This window comes from Micromesistius poutassou, assembly GCF_964030765.1.
Source record: "Micromesistius poutassou genome assembly, chromosome: 2".
Classification (NCBI taxonomy): domain Eukaryota; kingdom Metazoa; phylum Chordata; class Actinopteri; order Gadiformes; family Gadidae; genus Micromesistius; species Micromesistius poutassou.
This window is the reverse complement of record NC_140272.1, coordinates 7,425,578-7,444,843: the sequence shown is the minus strand read 5'-3', so window position 1 is coordinate 7,444,843 and position 19,266 is coordinate 7,425,578. Positions and strand designations below refer to the sequence as shown.

At 43.5% G+C, this 19,266-nt stretch overlaps 4 protein-coding genes across 6 annotated transcripts; 1 reads left to right on the top strand and 3 right to left on the bottom strand.

The window, feature by feature from the left end:
• Nucleotides 1-6,102, bottom strand: isy1 (ISY1 spliceosome associated protein). Its single transcript, XM_084464117.1, has 11 exons — nucleotides 5,938-6,102; nucleotides 5,267-5,289; nucleotides 4,828-4,879; nucleotides 4,476-4,541; nucleotides 3,470-3,512; nucleotides 3,115-3,227; nucleotides 2,443-2,560; nucleotides 2,121-2,243; nucleotides 1,307-1,419; nucleotides 610-696; nucleotides 1-356 (listed from the first exon to the last, which is right to left on the bottom strand). The coding sequence occupies exons 1-11, from the start codon at nucleotides 5,938-5,940 to the stop codon at nucleotides 249-251; spliced, it is 849 nt and encodes a 282-aa protein (XP_084320243.1). The 5' UTR covers nucleotides 5,941-6,102; the 3' UTR covers nucleotides 1-248.
• Nucleotides 6,103-7,433: 1,331 nt separating this feature from the next.
• On the bottom strand, nucleotides 7,434-11,056 carry cnbpb (CCHC-type zinc finger, nucleic acid binding protein b). Its single transcript, XM_084464116.1, has 5 exons — nucleotides 10,935-11,056; nucleotides 9,988-10,121; nucleotides 9,385-9,450; nucleotides 8,508-8,769; nucleotides 7,434-8,211 (listed from the first exon to the last, which is right to left on the bottom strand). The coding sequence occupies exons 2-5, from the start codon at nucleotides 10,097-10,099 to the stop codon at nucleotides 8,097-8,099; spliced, it is 555 nt and encodes a 184-aa protein (XP_084320242.1). The 5' UTR covers nucleotides 10,100-10,121; nucleotides 10,935-11,056; the 3' UTR covers nucleotides 7,434-8,096.
• Nucleotides 11,057-11,662: 606 nt separating this feature from the next.
• On the bottom strand, nucleotides 11,663-16,795 carry mkrn2 (makorin, ring finger protein, 2). The gene is made up of 10 exons (XM_084463676.1): nucleotides 16,737-16,795; nucleotides 16,085-16,213; nucleotides 15,122-15,354; nucleotides 14,504-14,632; nucleotides 14,044-14,213; nucleotides 13,898-13,963; nucleotides 13,270-13,418; nucleotides 12,711-12,821; nucleotides 12,447-12,591; nucleotides 11,663-12,270 (listed from the first exon to the last, which is right to left on the bottom strand). The coding sequence occupies exons 1-10, from the start codon at nucleotides 16,760-16,762 to the stop codon at nucleotides 12,112-12,114; spliced, it is 1,317 nt and encodes a 438-aa protein (XP_084319802.1). The 5' UTR covers nucleotides 16,763-16,795; the 3' UTR covers nucleotides 11,663-12,111.
• A 5-nt stretch (nucleotides 16,796-16,800) lies between these two features.
• Nucleotides 16,801-19,192, top strand: mkrn2os.1 (MKRN2 opposite strand, tandem duplicate 1). Of its 3 annotated transcripts, XM_084463673.1 has the most exons (5): nucleotides 16,801-16,926; nucleotides 17,050-17,320; nucleotides 17,752-17,798; nucleotides 18,097-18,349; nucleotides 18,728-19,192. In XM_084463673.1, exons 1-5 carry the CDS (start codon nucleotides 16,905-16,907, stop codon nucleotides 18,936-18,938), a joined length of 804 nt encoding a protein of 267 aa, XP_084319799.1. In that variant the 5' UTR covers nucleotides 16,801-16,904; the 3' UTR covers nucleotides 18,939-19,192. The 3 variants fall into 3 exon arrangements, with proteins under 3 accessions (XP_084319799.1, XP_084319801.1, XP_084319800.1); XM_084463675.1 differs by lacking the exon at nucleotides 17,752-17,798 and having other exon boundaries at nucleotides 18,110-18,349; XM_084463674.1 differs by having other exon boundaries at nucleotides 16,881-17,320.
• Nucleotides 19,193-19,266: the final 74 nt, after the last annotated feature.

Sequence of the window (19,266 nt, the reverse complement as noted above, 5' to 3'; positions counted from 1 at the left end):
TAACGTTCACTGATATTTTATTAGGAAAACAGCTTATAGAAAAAACATCCAACAATACTCAGGACACACAAACACATACACACACACACACACCCCCCCCTTTCTTTCTGTCTGTCAGCCTGTCAGTCTGTCTGCCTTCCTGTCCCGTCTCTACAGGCCCAGCCGGGTCTGCCTGTCTGTCTGTCTGTCAGTCTCTACGGACCCAGCAGGACCTGTCTGTATGTCCTTCGGTCTGTCCGTCTGTCTGTCTACAGGCCCAGCAGGGTCTTGGCCTCCTGGCTCTGCGCCAGCAGCGTCTCGCTGGCGTAGCGCTGCAGCAGCTCCATCTTCTTCCTCCGGACCAGAGCCTCCTCCACCTGTGCACACACACACACAAACACACACACACACACACACATTACAATAAAATGATACAAATTTGATACAAATTATAAAAACCTTTTTATTGAGGTAGAGCGAGAGATAAGAGGCAGAGAGAGAGAGAGAGAGAGAGAGAGAGAGAGAGAGAGAGAGAGAGAGAGAGAGAGAGAGAGAGAGAGAGAGAGAGAGAGAGAGAGAGAGAGAGAGAGAGAGAGAGAGAGAGAGAGAGAGAGAGAGAGAGAGACTGACCTCCTTCTGCGAGGGCACGGGGACATGGGCGATGAAGCTCTCTAGGCCCTCCTCTTCTTCCTGCTGCTCTAACATCAACTCATCCCCCTGGCAGGACACATAGCAGATCACTCATCAACACTATGATCAGGTCATATAGTAGATGACTGATCAACGTTATTACTATGATCAGGACACATAGCAGATCAGTGATCAACATTATCACTATGATCAGGTCATATAGTAGATCACTGATCAACATTATTACTATGATCAGGACACATAGCAGATCACTCATCAACATTATTACTATGATCAGGTCATATAGCAGATCACTCATCAACATTATTACTATGATCAGGTCATATAGTAGATCAATGATCAACATTAATACTATGATCAGGACACATAGTAGATCCCTCATCAACATTATTACTATGATCAGGACACAAAGTAGATCACTGATCAACATTATTACTATGATCGGGACCCATAGCAGATCCCTGATCAATAATATTACTATGATCAGGTAATATAGTAGATCCCTGATCAATAATATTATTATAATCAGGTAATATAGTAGATGACAGATCAACATTATTACTATCATCAGGTCATATAGTAGATGAATGATCAATATGATCAGGACAGGTTCGGACAGGTTGTTCTGATCAGGGTTATTGATATATTGCTCTGATCAGGGTTACTGATGACTGACCTCCTCTGTTCCCTTGGCGTAAAGGCTCTCCTCCTCCTCCTCTTCCTCCTTCTGACCTCCTGCTAGCCGAACAGAGAGCTCCGCCTTCCAGCGCTCCACCGCCTCAATCACAGCTACACACACACATTAGAATATACACACATTATTATACACACTCACACACACAAGAATATACACACATTATCATACAAAACTCATTATAATACACACTCACACACACATTAGAATATACACACATTATCATACAAAACACATAATACACACTCACACATACATTAGAATATACACACACACATATTATTATACAAAACCCATAATACACGCTCACACATACATAATAATATACACTCACACATAATACAACCTAACACACATTACTATATACGCCTCACACACCTTATATGTATACACACCAGGGCTGGGCGATTAATCGAATTTTGATCGCGATTTCGATTTCAGAGTGAAACGATCACCAAACGAATATAATCGAGTTGAAATGATAAAATAATAAAAAAATAATAATAATATATATATTTTTTTAATAGAAATTGCAGAACAGCTGGATTCATATCTGGACATTATTTTCTATTTGACCATTTTGTGTATATTTTTTAAGGGGAAATTTCAAAGTTCTCATTTACAAAGTGTTTTTTTTGGAGAGAAATTATGAATAAATGCATCATGTTTTCAAACTCAAAAATAATCGTTTGAATAATCGAGATTTCAATATTGACCAAAATAATCGTGATTATGATTTTTTCCATAATCGAGCAGCCCTAATACACACACATGTACACTATGTTTACGCACACACCTTGTTTCTCATACTCGTGCTCCAGAGGAAGAAGGACTCCGTCGTCTTCGTCACGGTAACCGTAATACTCTGCATCCACGTCCTTCATCAGCTCCGCCCGGTTCCTGCGGGCCAGAGCCGCCGCTACACAACAAACCCTACTGTCACTACACACATTGTACCTACACACCATACTGTCACTACTCATACTGTACTGTTTCAGCCCTCTTCCTCCGGGTGTGTGTGTGTGTGTGTGTGTGTGTGTGTGTGTGTGTGTGTGTGTGTGTGTGTGTGTGTGTGTGTGTGTGTGTGTGTGTGTGTGTGTGTGTTCGTGCGTGCGTACGTTCTTTCTCAAACAGCTCTCGGACCCCTGGCAGGTCTCTGGCGGCTCCAAAGTATTTGTAACCACGGTTACCAGGAACCTCCTTCCCCTCATGGTCCAGCATCCTCGGTCCGACTCTCTGCAGGAAGCAAGCGCTCTTGTTAAGGTGCTGAACCCAGGTGTCCTTCCTGTCTCTGCCCTGCCAGCCTTTAAGGTGTGCAGGTTTGCGTTGCTGGGTGTCGTCTTGATGGGATCTATTTCCCCCCTAATGACAACCCACACGCTACCATGACTGGGGTTATTCCTACAGTTAATTGGAAACTAATGTAATGCAAAATTATTTCACAGTCCGAAAATTCAAACCACCAAAGAAAGAAAGCATCAAATACAATCATCTCTGACTTTCATGAATTGACTATTGCTGCGATGTGGTCTTCTGGCCAGCGGGTGGCGGTACGTTGTGTAGACCCTTCTAGTATCCAACCAAGCTCCAATCATAAAACATTGTCAGTCCTGTATACAGCCCCATCACCGTGGCAACAACAACACAACACACCATGACAACAACGCACAGGTTACCATGAATTCTTGCACGGTTACCATGACGACCCAACTCATAATCATAATAAATAAACAATCATGTTGTGTAAGATTAATAAATGATATTTGCGTATTGATGACGAGGATACTCACTCCGTAGTCTGACCCTCCCAGCTCCTTGATCCTGACCTCCCAGTGACCTTTCTCCCTCAGCAGTTTGTTGATCTCATCGTTCATGTCCCTGATCCGGAACTCCCCCAGACCGGCTGCACACACACACACACACACACACACATATTATACACACACATATTATGAACACATTATAGTACAAAGACATGTAGGTCCCTCTCATGTTTCCTTCAGAGACATGGAGGTCCTGCAATATATTCAGAAATATGAATAAAAACCCTGGTAATAATAATAATCAATAATTTTGCAAGTGGCCTTGGCGTAAGATAGGTAATCCACTCCTAGGGGCGCTAAAGGAGGGTCAAAGGTTACTCACCATTCTGGATCTGCGCCACTTTCTTAGAGATCTCACTGATGATCTAAAACACACACAAGCATAAACTAGATTAATATTAACAATGGCTTTATTAATAATGTGTAGAAATGAGACAAAAGTTCAGTGATTAAGGTGACAAAACAAAGTGGATGTAACAGGCCAACTGCAAAATACACACATTTTAACTATAAGCAGCACTCGCATAATCAATGATGTGCAATATTAATATGAATGTTTAGAAACTAGGTTTTTATAAATATAAATAATGTGTACAAGCTATAGTTAAAACATGAATACAAATAGAAATGTAGCTGCAAGCAGCGATGTGGGGGTCAAGCAGAATGGGACTCCATAAACTAATTTGCAGAATAGACCAGAGTAGCCACAGCAACAAGATAGATCTACGTCAGACACATGGCCTTCAGCACTTTCAACAAGTTTCACATCAAAAAATAAGAGATCGACTGAGATATTATCAGACTCGCCCCCCTAGAGGTCAAAGGTCACCAAATTACTTGGGCATCATCAGGATAGGGTCATAAGACTATGAGCCAAGTTTGGTTTGGATACATGAAGGCCTTGCAGAGATATTAGCTCACTTCCTGTTTGACGTCCCCCTGAGGTCAAAGGTCACCAAGTTGTTTGGGTGTCCCCTGGATGATGTCATGAGTCTATGTACCAAGTTTGGCTATGATATGTTGAGGGCTTATGGGACTGTCCTGAATCAGTGTGTCCTAAATTTCACAAATTTTTACCATGGTGTTTTATGGGCTGCCATAGACTCCAATGGCAGGAAAATAATAATAATAATAGGAAAACGTACAATAACAATAGGTTGTCTCGCAGCTTCGCTGCTTGACCCCCAATAAACTATAAATAATGTGTAGAAGCAAGCTATTAATAATATAAATGAAGTGTAGAAACTATTAACATGAATAATGCATAGGACTAATAATAACATGAACATGTTGAAACTAGTTCCATGAAGTGAATAAAAGATGGCTACCTGTCTCCTCCACTTCTCAGCTTTAGGGAGATCAGAGCACTCTGACGCCAGGAACGGTCTCCTCTCCTACACACACACACACACACACACACACACACACACACACACACACACACACACACACACACACACACACACACACACACACACACACACACACACACACACACACACACACACACACACAAGAAGAGGAGGTATAAGTGGAGGAAGAGAAAAAGGATAAGAATAAAGGAGAGGAGAATAGAATAGAGAATAATATAATCAAATGGAATAAAGAATCAAATCTAGGAGAAGAGAAGAGAATAAAGCAGGGAGTAGAGTAGAGTAGAGTAGAGGAGGAGGATGGTACCTTCACTCTGCCCTCCTCCAGCTGGGCTTGTCTGAATCTGGCCAGAGCCGTCCTGATAGCAAAACACAATACAGTTACACTACTAACAGAAGTAGTATAACTAGTAAACAATAGTTATACTACTCGTATAACATATATAATAAGTAAAACAATAGTTATACTACTAGTATAACATATATAATAAGTAAAACAATACAGCTACACTACTAACAGAACTAGTATAACTAGTAAAACAATAGTTATACTACTAGTATAAAATATATAATAAGTAAAACAATAGTTACACTACTAACAGAACTACTATAACTAGTAAAACAATAGTTATACTACTAGTATAACATATATAATAAGTAAAACAATAGTTATACTATTAATAGAACTAGTATAACTCGTATAACGACTAAAACACAACTAATCAACGAACACTACAGCTACTTACATGGCCTTCTCAGCATTACGAGCCTGTTTGGAAACAAAGAGAGAAACAAGACACATGAGGACATCACGGCCTGGCTTTTAGTACGAATATGTACTGGTAGAGAACCATTTACATCGTAAGGGTAACGCATACTCATAATCGCAATCATCGACTCATAAATGTATTAATCTTCTACGATGATAAATGATAAAATTCCACAACTCTTTAATACTTAGACTGAACTTCTGGATAGGATAAGCTACAATACACTACAATATTGATCCCAGACGTGATCAATAACCACTAATATCTACCATCTGGTTGATAAACTCAAGATGAGTATATATAGCTTGATGCAGGTCCCCTCGCTTGTGTCTCTCTATCCTTCTATATACAGAGGTTCTACCTAGAACCTACGTTCTGTAAGGGAGAGGGGGGAGAACACTACTGCTATTAAAGTACTATTACTATTAACAACTTCAGAACTATTACTCTGAACTACTAGTAACGTTACTACCAACTACAAAGACTACAAACAACTATTACTACTACTACTACTACTTCTAAGCAGTGCTGTTAATTAAAAACAGCTTCTAATAAGTTATTTTAATAAGAACTTCTAATCAGTAACGTTACCATTACTACTGCATTAACTAGTGTACTAGTACTTGTTAGTGGCTCGTGGTTCTTACCATGTCTGTGGTTTAGGGTTCTTCTCTGTAGACCAGGCAGTTATAGTAATGTATATTAATAATTCGGATTTTAATATGATATTAATATTTATATATATACTTATATAGGATAAATATATATTGTCATTTGTTGATAAACCACCCGAACGCAAAAGGAACTCACGCGCCAATCAAACCGGAAGCACTCCCCCGGAGGTCAGAGTTGAAAGATCCCAAACCGGTCAAATATAAAAAATATTTAAATGTTCTTTCTTTATGGACCCCTTTCAAATACATCAAAATACGATTTTTACTTAAACTATATTAAAAAGGTACAACGTGCCAGTTGAATGACATTAAAACCGTCAACGATAAAAACCAGGCCACGTAGGACAACGTCCCTCTGGCGGCGGGGGACGGTTTAACCATGGTGATACAAAGTAGACATTAATATGCCTATGAAATGAATAAATATAGCCAATAATAAATACTGAAATAAATGTATTTTATTACATTATTCCTAATCGATCGTTTAGTTAACGCTTAGTGTATTCAACGTAGTGTCTCCACAATGTATTTAATAAATACATAAATGTAAAATTAAACTTAAACTTTGTATGCAGGTAGATTATGGGGGCATTTTGTTTACAGAAACTAAAACCAGACGTTCTTTCTACAATAGCATTTTATTGTCTTACAATTGTACATAAGGGTTTCTATTAGAACTATAAACTCGTTCTGCAGTGGCTCCACACTCCACTATGAATTAAATATTCATACACTTTCATCACTTATGTAATGTCCGCATATAACAAAGGTGATTGACAACGAATCTCAGAGTTGTGATGGATCCAGCAGGTAATCAGGTTGTTGCTGTCTTGACTGAGGTTGAGGCAGCTCAGTCGTCCGGTCGTCTGTCCCCGTCCTTCTTCCTGGGGCCTGAAGATGTCTGCCTCTCAAAGCTACAGCCAAACCTCTGGCAGGAGTCTGCCCTGCATTAGATGTTCTTCTAAAGGCAGATTTGTGAGCCTAGTCCTAAGATGCACCTCTGGGAATAGCTTCTATGCAAGATTCATTTTAAGATGCATTAACTTCAGATCCAGATATCTTGATTAAATATTGAAGATGCCGTGTGTAGGATTCAGTGGAATCTAGCGAATGCACCCCCACCCCAATTAATAAATTATGCCTCTCAGATGGGTAGAGATGCATATTGATGAAATTAACAATTTAACTGTAGCTGTGATGTCAGAAGGTCAGGTATAGCTGTAAAAATAAGACAGGTAAAGCTGTGTGCCGTCAGTAAGACAGGTGTAGCTGTGAAAGTAAGACAGGTAAAGCTGTGTGACGTCATTACGACAGGTGTAGCTGTGAAAGTAAGACAGGTAAAGCTGTGTGACATCAGTAAGACTGTTGTAGCTGTGAAAGTAAGACAGGTGTAGCTGTGACAGTAAGACAGGTGTAGCTGTGATGTCAGTGAGACGGGTGCAGCTGTGATAGTAAGACAGGACACCGCGGCCCGGCCAGCTCCATGTTTATTGAACGGTTGAAGTACAGCTGTTCTCTTCCTTCCACGACTACAAGCAAATCATATCTTTACAGAAGTGATATATTGTACAAAAATAACATCTTGAGTTTTTTGAAAACATTCTCCTTTAACCAAACTTCAATTTGTGTTTTTATTTACTTTCCTGATATCAACACGCTGTACTGTGTCGTGTTGCTCTTGAGTAGGAGCTGTCAGCTCACTGGTCCAAACCATAATGCAGCGCTAGAATATGAACTTTCCATGTATTGCCCTGTGGGCCAATCAAAGCTCTCGGTCAGGAATAAAATCATGTAATTGGAAGATAGGATCTTCAACAACTTACTGTTCTTCCCCAAGCTCAGCTTCTCTGCTAGTAGGTGCGGTATTACACCACTTCTGTCTCAGCCAATGGGCTGAGAGGGATATTAAACAAAGCTCATCGCATGGTGACAAGGAAGTGAACACACAAAGAGTCTGTCGTTGTCTGACGGACATGCCTCTGGACCAATAGGGAGGAGGATGAGACAATTTGAAAAGTAAAAGAAACATGACCATGAATGATAGCGGGAGGGTGTGTTTGTGTAGGTGTGTGTGTAGGTGTGTGTGTGTGTGTGTGTGTGTGTGTGTGTGTGTGTGTGTGTGTGTGTGTGTGTTATTCGGTGGCCTCCAGACACTCCTTCGCCAGGTGACCGGCCTTTCCGCATTTGTAGCAGTTCATGTCAGAAGACTTGCTGCAGTTTAGCGCTACATGGCCAGTCTCACCACACCTGAAACACAGGAATACACCTCAGTATTACAGTACTACACACTGTAATACACACCGTACTTCACCTTAGTATTACAGTACTACACACTGTACTACACACAGTACTTCACATTAGTACTACAGTACTACACACACTACTACACATTGTACCACACATACTATTACAGCACTACACACTGTACTACACCTTAGTATAACAATACTACACACTGTACTACACAAAGTGACACATTAGTGCTAAACTTAAGTACTACACACATGTAGGGAGGCAGTAGGGTGTAGAGGACAGAGTCTCACCTGTAGCATTTGACCTTCTCACAGCCCTTCTGGATGTGTCCAAAGTTGCCACAGGAGTAGCACTTCTGCTCGTTGGCGTGCTGGCAGTCGCGGGCCCGGTGGTCCGCCTTCCCGCAGATGTAGCACGCCGCGCCGTTGGCTTGGTCGCACTCACGCGCCATGTGGCCTGCCATCCCACAGGTGTAGCACACATGCTTGCGCTCCTTCTTCGGCTCCTTGCACTCCCTAGAGATGTGGCCGCCGCCGCCACAGTTGTAGCACGCTGAAAAGCACCGCAACGCAACCGGTTACACAATGACAACAATCACATGATGTGAACAATCACATGATGAGTATCGCTGTTAGTATAACGTGCACCACAGTGACGTAACATGCAGGAGACAGCTATACCCGTTGACGATAGATATACGGCTTAGACACGCGTGTATGAGTACTTAAGTACTCATACACGCGTGGAGGTATTCACAATGGCCAAATTGGCCCTCAGACAGCTGGGATGGAAGGATTCTTGACCATCTGTTCTTTGAGTACTTAAGTAAAGTGACACTCAATCAACCCTTATCTGTTTTGACTTTCTGTTATTTATTACATGGACCATATGGAGAATGGTAAATGAAGGATTTACAGCACTACAATGGAGTCAATCCTTTGCTTTGAGTATGTGCCACGTTCCCCCTTTTTATGAAGTGATCAGAATCTAAAGAGCAATAGAAAGCCCACACAATAGATGAAGACACATCTTCTGTAATCATCTCACCAGGGAGTCATTTAATAATTAGAAGAGAACGATCGATCTGATCACTAATCTGGAGTAAGTGAGTGTTTGTGTGCGTGTGCGTGTGTGTGTGTGTGTGTGTGTGTGTGTGTGTGTACTCACCATCTTCGGTCTTATCACAGTCTTTCACTACATGTCCTGGCTCTCCACAGCGGAAGCAGAACATATCTGAACACCAGAAACATAAAGATAATAGTAATTAATACACCAGAAACATAAAGATAATGGTAATTCATAAGAATGAATAACACCTGAAACATAAAGATAATGTTTATTAATATACATTAATAACAGCAGAAACAAAGATAATTTAAACTAATATGAATTAATAACACCCGAACCATTAAGATAATGTGAACTAATATGAATTAATAACAGAAAAAGAAAACACTATCTACACACAGATACAAATATCAGTCTGAAAAGATAGGCAGACAGATACAGGTAGACAGACAGAGATACATGTAGATAGACAGGCAGACAGACAGACACAGTTAAACAGACAGACATACAGGTAGATAAACAGACAGATAGTTAGATAGACAGGTAGACAGACAGATACATGTAGATAGACAGGTAAACAGACAGACATACAGGTAGATAGACAGGTAGACAGACAGACACAGTTAAACAGACAGACATACAGGTAGACATACAGGTAGACAGACAGACAGACATACAGGTAGACACAGGGAGAGAGCATACCTTTGCCCCGCCCCCTTCCACGGCCACGGCCCTGGCCCCGCCCCCCGCCGTTAGGACAGTTCTTGATCCAGTGGCCGCTGCGACCGCACCCAAAACACTCACTACTGCTCATCACCACGGCAACGACCCCTCACCTGCAAGGGCGGGCACACAGACACACACACACACCAACACATTACTTTATGTCCAAAGTGCGAAACAAGTCATGGTGGAAGTTCTTATCCAAAGGGCCTGAACATAAAAAAATAATAAAGAATATGGTAAAGAATATGAATGTTGGTCCCCTTTAATAGTTTATAGATACACATATAGATTATAGACACAAACACACACACAAATAATTATATATATATATATATATATATATGCTAGTGAGAGTCAACACACGCATGGTTTAACTAGTGATTGACAGGTGTGGGATGTTCAGATGTTCTGTACTGGTGGCAGAGTAACCCGACAGAATACAAACTTTAGTTGTATTCCTGAGGTTTGTTTACGTCCACACACACACACACACACACACACACACACACACACACACACACACACACACACACACACACACACACACACACACACACACACACACACACACACCTCACGTCCAATAGAAAAGCGAGTGGCAAACACTCACATTTTTAACATTTAGTGTGATTTGTTATTGGATACGACTCCTCACCCTGTCATTTACACTTAAATAATATCCAACAATACTTTAACCAAACCAGACGCCTCCCCGCGACAGGGCCTCCAGTAGCAGGCCTGTCAAACGTTAGCATGCGAGATGGAGGTTAGCACCGTTTTCCACCCATTCTCCCTTAATTCGGTTAATTAATAAATCATAACCATCTCGCCGTTCGATCATCGAGGCCACCGGCGCACCCTGCTGCCCGTCCCGGGGACCTTGCGCCCAGCTGCGGGGGGCAGGGGACCGGGGAGACACTCACCTAGCTACTGGAACGGCTGTGTTTGTTTTCCTGCCCCGCTCTGCGACACACGAGGTCTGCGCACGGCCCTTCCGACTCATCCTCCGCCCCGCCGCTCAGTGCACACGGCTCTCCTCCTCCGCCCCGCTGTCCGAGCCCCCCGCCGCTCTGTGCACACGGCACCCCGCGGGGAGGGGGCGTTTCCTCACGGTCGGGGGGGCGTTTCTACACCGACGGAGACCATTGGACAAGACGAGTGTTTTTCAGAACTTGGCGTGGCTTTGAAATCGGCCCTTTATTGTCTGTGTCCACAGGACATTGTGTACCCCATTTAATGATAAAATAAAAAACAGCATATTCACCGTATACATTAGATATACACAAAAATAAAAAAAATATTTTCCCTACTCTGCACCATAATGTTTAAAATTATATTTAATATTATTTATGCAACGTTTTGAGGATGTCCCAAACCAAAGGCGTCGATACCAATTTGTAAGTCAATAATATTTTGTCTCCACTAACTGCTTTTCTCAACCTGCTCCCCAACTAGCTGCTCCTCCTCTCCTATTCCCCCACTAGCTGCATCTCCTGGCTACTCCACTAGCTGCTCCTCTCGTCCTATTCCTCCTCTATTCCTGCTCCTCTCCTCCACTAGCTGCTTCCCTTTTCCTACTCCTGGGAGGTGGGAGAAAGAGTCTTGCTCCCACCTCAGCATTAAGCACAAACACAAGTTCAGGAGGCCGGTGTCATACTTACATATTTTAATATCAATTCATGTGTCACAGTTTATGCTAAAGGATCTCTACTGAACATGATGGGTAGCTTTAGCATTAATCATGATCACCGTTGACGATGCTAGTTAGCTTTATTTTCCACCGGTAAGACTACAACCTCATTAAACACAGCAATAGAAATCCACAAACAACTGGGCTTTAAAACGTGTACAATTCATAATATGTACATGTTGTGTTTAAATATACATCCAAACAGTGACTTGGAACAAATATGAATTCTACTGTGATGTCATCATCTTCCTCCTATTCCTCCTCTGGGTTGGAGTGATGCGATGGATCGCCATGGCAACGTTTCCCCGCCTGTTCTTATGTCGCCGCGGCAACAGGAGGAAACCAAACGATGGAGAAACTCACTACAGGACAGATCTGTTCTGCAGGGGATCAGGTCCGTCCTGTGGTCTCTATGACGACGACTGTGCTGTGCTCTCATTAGCCGGGGCGGACATCTGCATGAAGAGCTCTCTCAGCTCGGTGACGTCATCATCGTGGGACGGCAGGGTGGGCAGGGAGCGCTGCTCTCTCTCCTCGATGAAATCCCACAGACGCACACTGTTGAGGAACTACACACACAAATTTTTTTTTTAATGATGTGATAGATAGTGCTGTTCATGATAGTGATGTTAGTGACGGTGTTGATAGTGATGTTAATACTGTTAGTGATACTGACCCTGACGGTGCCCTCGGAGCCCAGCTGTTTGTGATAGTGAGTGATGTAAGTGATGGTGTTGGTACTGACCCGGACGGTGCCCTCGGAGCCCAGCTGTTTGCGGGGTTTGTCCGCCTCAGCGCGGGTTCCGTCCTGATAGGCGTGGAGGTACAGACACTTCCCCCCGAACGGACAGGAGCCACGGCCCTGGTCGAAGTACTTACAGGCCTTCTTACTGTACACACACAGAAGAACATAACAGAATAGAGGATACAAATAGAGAAGAAGAGAGTAGAGAATAATAGCAGAGTAGATGATAGGTCTATATAATAAACACGTGCATGGTGGACCCACCTGACTCCGGACTTGAAGTGGTCTATGAGTCGGTCCTTGTCCTCCTGATCCTCCACCCAGTACACAGAGGGGATCACAAACTCTGACACCAGCCGGCACTCTGGGCAGGACCTGGACACACACACACACACACACACACACACACACACACACACACACACACACACACACACACACACACACACACACACACACACACACACACACACACACACACACACACACACACACACACACACACACACACACTTTAGACCTATGCTGTTTCGAGAAGCAGGTTAAGATGATACCAGTCGGCTGGCCCCAGTCGGCTGGCCCCAGTCGGCTGGCCCCAGTCGGCTGGCCCCAGTCGGCTGGCCCCAGTCGGCTGGCCCCAGTCTGGTTGTGAGGGAATGTAACTAGCCTAAATGGTACCAGTCTCAGGGGTATTGTACCAGTTATATGGGTATGGTACCAGTCGTAGGGGTATGGTACCAGTCTCAGTGGTATTGTACCACTTTCAGGGGTATGGTACCAGGCCAGGGTAGGGTAGGGTATGGCACTGTAGGCCTAGCCTTACTTGATGATCTTGTTGTCAAACTGCTTGGCGCAGCGCCACTGGCGGATGCAGGCCAGGCAGTAGGTGTGGCAGCAGGACGACAGGATCCCGAACCGCCTCTCTGAAGGGTTGGTCTTCTGCACCACCACCTCCATGCAGATGGAGCACACCTGAAAAACACACACCCTGAGATACATACACCACCTCCATACAGATGGAACATACCTTGACTGACACACACACACACACACACACACACACACACACACACACACACACACACACACACACACACACACACACACACACACACACACACACACACACACACACACACACACACACACACGATACAAACACTACATCTATATCACTTTATTATGCATGTATAGGGCTTTGGGTGGAGGCAGAATGTGGAGCAAACACAGGCTTGTTTGTCATACATTTTGTTTATTTTATATTTAAAAATCAGATTTTTTTTTTTCCTTCAAAGCAATTGAATACTTAATTGTGATTCCAAAAAAAACTTCCTAACTGAAGAATATCAGGCTCAGGACTTTTTTTTTTTTTTTTTTACATATATCTATATCTATCTATATACTGTATATATACACACACAAACATACAATAATCAATATTTGAAACCCACCTTATCTTGACTGAGCTGAGCTGCAAATGCTCTCTCCATATCACTCTCAAACGCTAGCATGCACACCTGTTCAGAGAGAGAGAGACACACACACAGTTAGGGTTAGGGTTAGACAGACAGACAGATTAGCATCAGGTTAAGCATACCTTCTCGTGAGCTCTCCTCTGCTCCGGGTCACTGGGATGGAGAACGTGTAGTCTGCATATTTCACAAAGGTCACCATGGAGATAAGGGCAGGTGTTGCCGTAGTGACACTGGCCCGCCGCTGCATACGGGCAGAGCTGCATGAGGGGCAGTTCCTGGTAGGCCCCTCCCACTGAGGACAAAAACAAACAAAAAAGGTATTAGAAGCAGCATCATGCCTGTCTCACCCCCTTCATAGAGTTGCATACCCCAACCCTTCATTTGTTTTAGAATTGAATCTCTTATTGGTTTCCTGTGCAAACTATGTGTCCTGCTGCCATTTAATCTAGGCGGGGGGGTGTTGACAAATAGATGTTGTATTATTCTTTCAAAAGGCTCTCCTGGTGAGATAAAAGACCCCCCTTCACACCCTCTACGTACCCCTTTCCTAGGGGTACGAACCCCTGCCAGCTGGGGTCTTACCATGGTCAGCTGATTCCAGGCCGGTTCGGGTGGCTGCAACATAAGAGTGGGGAACCCCAGGATCCAGCTGCTCTGAACTGGCTGGAACCAGAACCTCTGACCCTTGACCCTTGTAGTCCACACCCAGGGCTGAAAGAGAGAAAAATTACAATTTAAATTTAAACCTATACAAAATATATATACACGGATAAATAAATATAGCCATGAAATAAAAGGTATATATTTCAGGTGACATTTATTTCATAACACCAATTTTCTTTCCAAGCTCTTTTATTTCAGATCAGCTATATGAGTGTCACACTGCCCCAAGTGAGACTGACTGTACGACTCATGATAGACCTGACTGTACGACTCATGATAGACCTGACTGTACGGCTCATGATAGACCTGACTGCACGGCTCATGATAGACCTGACTGTACAGCTCATGATAGACCTGACTGTACAGCTCATGATAGACCTGACTGTACGGCTCATGATAGACCTGACTGTACGGCTCATGATAGACCTGACTGTACGGCTCATGATAGACCTGACTGTACGACTCATGATAGACCCGACTGTACAACTATAGACTATAGACTTAAGGTGAGACCACTGATCATACAAAAGGACTCACCTCTGTCACGGAGAACCAGCGGCTTCCTGGGTCCCATGGACTCTCCTCTTCCTCCCGTCGGTGCTCCCCTTCCTCCTCCTGCTCCTCCTCCGACTGCACCACCTCCTCCTCCTCCTCCTCCTCCAGGCCCTCCCACTGCACCTCCTCCAACTGCTCCTCCTACTGCGCCTCCTATTGCACCTCCTGCCCCTCCTATGGGTGCTCCTCTCCCCGGGGGCTTGATGTGGTCATACCTGCAGAACACAGAAGCTCCGGCTGAAGAGAGCTGGGTCTGATCCAGGAAAATGTGGTGGCGAGGGTATTATGCCCCCGGCTCAAAGGTACTGGGTTCAATTCCCAAAGCCTTCAACCTACCTGCAGGCAAACCTGCATCCTTTGGCAAGAAGTATAACCCCTCTAAACTGGCTCTAAATCACATGAATTCAGGGTTGAATTCAGATACTGGGAGTCACTATGGACAAAGGCTTCTTCTAAATCAAATCTTTATTTATATATTGCACCTTATCGTGCAAAATATCAAAACAAGGTGCTTAACAATACAATGAAAATAAACAAAAATAAATAAATAAATAGCCGACTATCTAACTTGCATGCAATGTTAATATAATAGTATTAATATGAGTAGAATAATCAAATGTATAATTCTAGTAAGTAGTAAGTATTATTAATAACTAGTGTGATTATACATAGTTTTATTATAAGTAGTATTAATCAAAGTATTCTTTATGGTATGAATACAAGTATGAATACCTGCATCAGTCCCTGTAGGAACACTATTCTCTGATAGTATTAGTATAGGTAGTACTATTATAAGAATAAGTAGTATTATTTGAAGTAGAACGACCATCATTATAACAAGTATTATTATTACAGGTAATAATATTTTAAGGAGAATGACCATCATTATAATAAGTATTATTAGAGATGTAGAAGTATTTTTAAGAGTAGCAGCAGTATTGTTACCTGCATCTGTCACCGTAGGCGCAGACCCCCCGCTGGTAGTACTTGCAGATGGTGGAGGGCTTGCTGCTGGTCGGGTCGTGGGAGAAGAGACACCGCGGACCCTCCCTACACACACCGTGGAGAAAGTACCTGGACACACACACACACACACACACACACACACACACACACACACACACACACACACACACACACACACACACACACACACACACACACACACACACACACACACACACACACACACACACACACACACATTAGCTCCTGTCGCTACTACATACTATCGCTACACATGCAACATTTCAACATTACTCAGTAGTCCAACAAAGCTCCGGTTTAAATACGTTTAAAGTGCGCTGGTTTGTGTTTCAATAGATCCCGGTGTGTGTGTGTGTGTGTGTGTGTGTGTGTGTGTGTGTGTGTGTGTGTGTGTGTGTGTGTGTGTGTTGTGTAGTGGGACGGCGGTAGCGGCTCCCATTAGCATGAGCTCCTAGCGGTGGTCGTGATGCAGAGAGGGTAAGTGCTGGTTAGTCCTGGTCAGTACTGGTTAGTAGGTTAGTACCCTCCTCTCCCCACGGGCAGGTACACCGCGGACATAGAGTCGAATACTATTAATAAGAGCCATCGTTATGATAATAGTCATATTAACCTGCATGTGACTTGTCTGGTGCTCATTTCAGCTCCTTATCTTGGTGTCCCACTCAATACAGTCCCTCCCGCGGAACGTCCACTAGACTAAGGTTCCGCCTGCCAGATAAAGACGTCAGGAGACGCTTCAGTGACGGCCGATCTGACAGCTGACAGTATTCTCTACACTATGAAGTTTTATGTTTTTTTTGGTGAGACACATGACCATTTAGGGATGATAACTCAACCAGCTGATAACTAACTGATAGTTGGCCTATATATCATTTCAGCGCTATTTATATTTATTAATTGTAATTTAAAGTTATGGTTCAAAGTCCAGATGGAGAACATAGTGAGGTTCAGACACTGCGGGGAGCTCATCTACACGTTCACCCACCGGGAGGAGTCCCACGGCCCGGCGGGGAGGCCGAGAGGGACCGGGAGCGGTCCGGCAGGTGTACCCAGCGGGAGGTGTCCTCTGTGCAGGGACCGGCTCAGCTTCCGGCTCCTGGACGCACCTGTGGCCGTCCCGTGTCCGTTCGGCAACGGGCACGAGACTCCGTGCGCGTTCCTCCTCTCATCCCGATCCGGACCGACTTCTATAAGGTGCATTCTATTCTACTGTACTCCACTCTACTCTTCTACTATCAGGTGCATTCTATTATATTGTACTCAACTCTACTTGTCTTCTATCAAGTCCATTCTATTATAGTCTACTCTATTCTTCTATCAGATGCATTCTCTTCTATTGTACTCAACTCTACTCTTTTCTATAAGGTACATACTATTACATTATATTTTACTCTATTGTCTACTCAACTCTGATCTTCACTCTTCTCTGATCTCAACTCTGATTTCCACTCTTCTCTGATCTCTTCTATGCTTTACTATACTGAAATATTCTGATCTATTCTCTACACTGATCTGTACTCTGCTTTGATCTCTACTATCTTCTGATCTCTCTCTTCTGATCTGTACTCTGCTTTGATCTCTAGTCTCCTCCTCTCCCCCTGATTGTAACTGTGTTTTCTCTCCAGTGAACAGAATGACTCTGAGCTTCACGTTGGCATCTCAAACTCTGAAGGTAATGGAGCTCTTATCGCTGCTATTGTTTTTGGCCGTTGTTGTGATAGCATCTCAGAGTTGTGTTGTGTTGATGTGATTTTGTGTAACTGTGTTATTGTTGTGATTGTGTTATTGTATTGCATTGTTGTTGTGTGTTTAAGTCATTGTTTCATCATGTTGCTGTGTTATTGTTGTGTTGTTGTGTTATTGTTGTGTTGTGTAATTGTTGTTTTATAGTTATGTTGTGTTACTATTGTGTTGAGGTGTGGCATTGTGCTGTGGTTGTGTTGTGTTATAATTGTGTTGTTGTGTTATAGGTGTTGTGTTCAGTTATACAGAGTCGGGGGTTCAGCGTCAGCAGCAGAGCTGGGAGAAGAGTCTGACCATCCCTCTCGTTACCCCTAGCAACCAACCATCCGATACTTTGGCTACCCCTAGCAACTACCCATCACCTGCTGTGGTTACCCCTAGCAACCACCCGTCTCCTCCTCTCCTCCCTGGCAGCGTCGTCAGGTCGTGGGACCGACGCCTGGAGACCTTCTCCTCTCAGGATCGATGGACCACAGACAGGTCCAGAAACTGTCTCACCACTGCTGTCTAATTGTAACCTGTCTCACCCCATAATCTGACTGTAACATGTATCTCTCCCTGTCTCACCATAAACTTTCTCTCTCTCTGAGTCTGAATGTGACCTGTCGCTCTCCATCTCCCTCTCCCCCTGTCTCCCTTTGACTAATCTGTCTCACCCCCTGGTCTGACAACATGCGTCCCTCTGCCTAACTGCAACCTGTCTCTCTCTATCTGACTGTAACCTTCCTCTGTCTGTCTAACTGTAACCTGTCTCTCTCTCTCTTTCTTACTGTGACCTGTCTCTCTCTCTGATTCTGGCTGTGACCTGTCTTTCTCTCAGATTCTGACTGTGACCTGTCTTTCCCTCTCTGTCCTCAGGTTTTCAGAGGAGGGGGAGTTTGGATCCTGTTGCTACGGTTTCGCTCTGAGTTTTATTAATGAGGTCAGGAGGTCAGAGGTCATGGAGGTCATCAGCCAAAACACGTTCACCCTCGGATACGTAATGCCGACAATACACCGCAGCTCACAGTACCTGAGCCTGTACGACCACATCCGTCACCATGGATACTACCACAGTACTACAGCATAGTACTACAGTATGCACTGCCTAGTACCCTACATCCGTCACCATGGATACTACTACAGTACCACAGTATAGTACAATGTATGTATGTATGTATGTATGTATGTATGTATGTTCTAAATCAATCATGGTGTGTGTGTGTGTGTGTCTGTCTGTCTGTCTGTTGGTGTGTTTGTGTCTGTGTGTGTTTGTGTGTGTGTGTGTGTGTGTGTGTGTGTGTTTGTAATCCAGCCTAATAAAGAAATAAAATTACACAGAAATGAATGGCTGCTTTGTGAGGACAGAAATAAACACGACTGAGTAGACACTAACCTAACCCTGAAACTATAAATAC

What these genes read in the sequence shown, in the direction of transcription:
- isy1 (XM_084464117.1), bottom strand. An exon ending in AGTGGCGCAGATCCAGAATG is followed by an intron (nt 3,228 to 3,469) that starts GTGAGTAACCTT and finishes GTGTGTGTGCAG; the next exon opens with CCGGTCTGGGGGAGTTCCGG. An exon ending in TGGGAGGGTCAGACTACGGA is followed by an intron (nt 2,561 to 3,114) that starts GTGAGTATCCTC and finishes TGCTTCCTGCAG; the next exon opens with AGAGTCGGACCGAGGATGCT.
- cnbpb (XM_084464116.1), bottom strand. Translation starts at nt 10,099, where the DNA reads ATGAGCAGTAGTGAGTGTTTTGGGTGCGGTCGCAGCGGCCACTGGATC. An exon ending in TGGAAGGGGGCGGGGCAAAG is followed by an intron (nt 9,451 to 9,987) that starts GTATGCTCTCTC and finishes TCTGGTGTTCAG; the next exon opens with ATATGTTCTGCTTCCGCTGT. An exon ending in GAGAAGGTCAAATGCTACAG is followed by an intron (nt 8,212 to 8,507) that starts GTGAGACTCTGT and finishes CCTGTGTTTCAG; the next exon opens with GTGTGGTGAGACTGGCCATG.
- mkrn2 (XM_084463676.1), bottom strand. Translation starts at nt 16,762, where the DNA reads ATGAGCACCAGACAAGTCACATGCAG. An exon ending in GCCTACGGTGACAGATGCAG is followed by an intron (nt 15,355 to 16,084) that starts GTAACAATACTG and finishes TGTGTTCTGCAG; the next exon opens with GTATGACCACATCAAGCCCC. An exon ending in GCTCCGAGGGCACCGTCCGG is followed by an intron (nt 12,271 to 12,446) that starts GTCAGTACCAAC and finishes TTGTGTGTGTAG; the next exon opens with TTCCTCAACAGTGTGCGTCT.
- mkrn2os.1 (XM_084463673.1), top strand. Translation starts at nt 16,905, where the DNA reads ATGAAGTTTTATGTTTTTTTTG. An exon ending in TCCGGACCGACTTCTATAAG is followed by an intron (nt 17,321 to 17,751) that starts GTGCATTCTATT and finishes TTTTCTCTCCAG; the next exon opens with TGAACAGAATGACTCTGAGC. An exon ending in TGGCATCTCAAACTCTGAAG is followed by an intron (nt 17,799 to 18,096) that starts GTAATGGAGCTC and finishes GTTGTGTTATAG; the next exon opens with GTGTTGTGTTCAGTTATACA.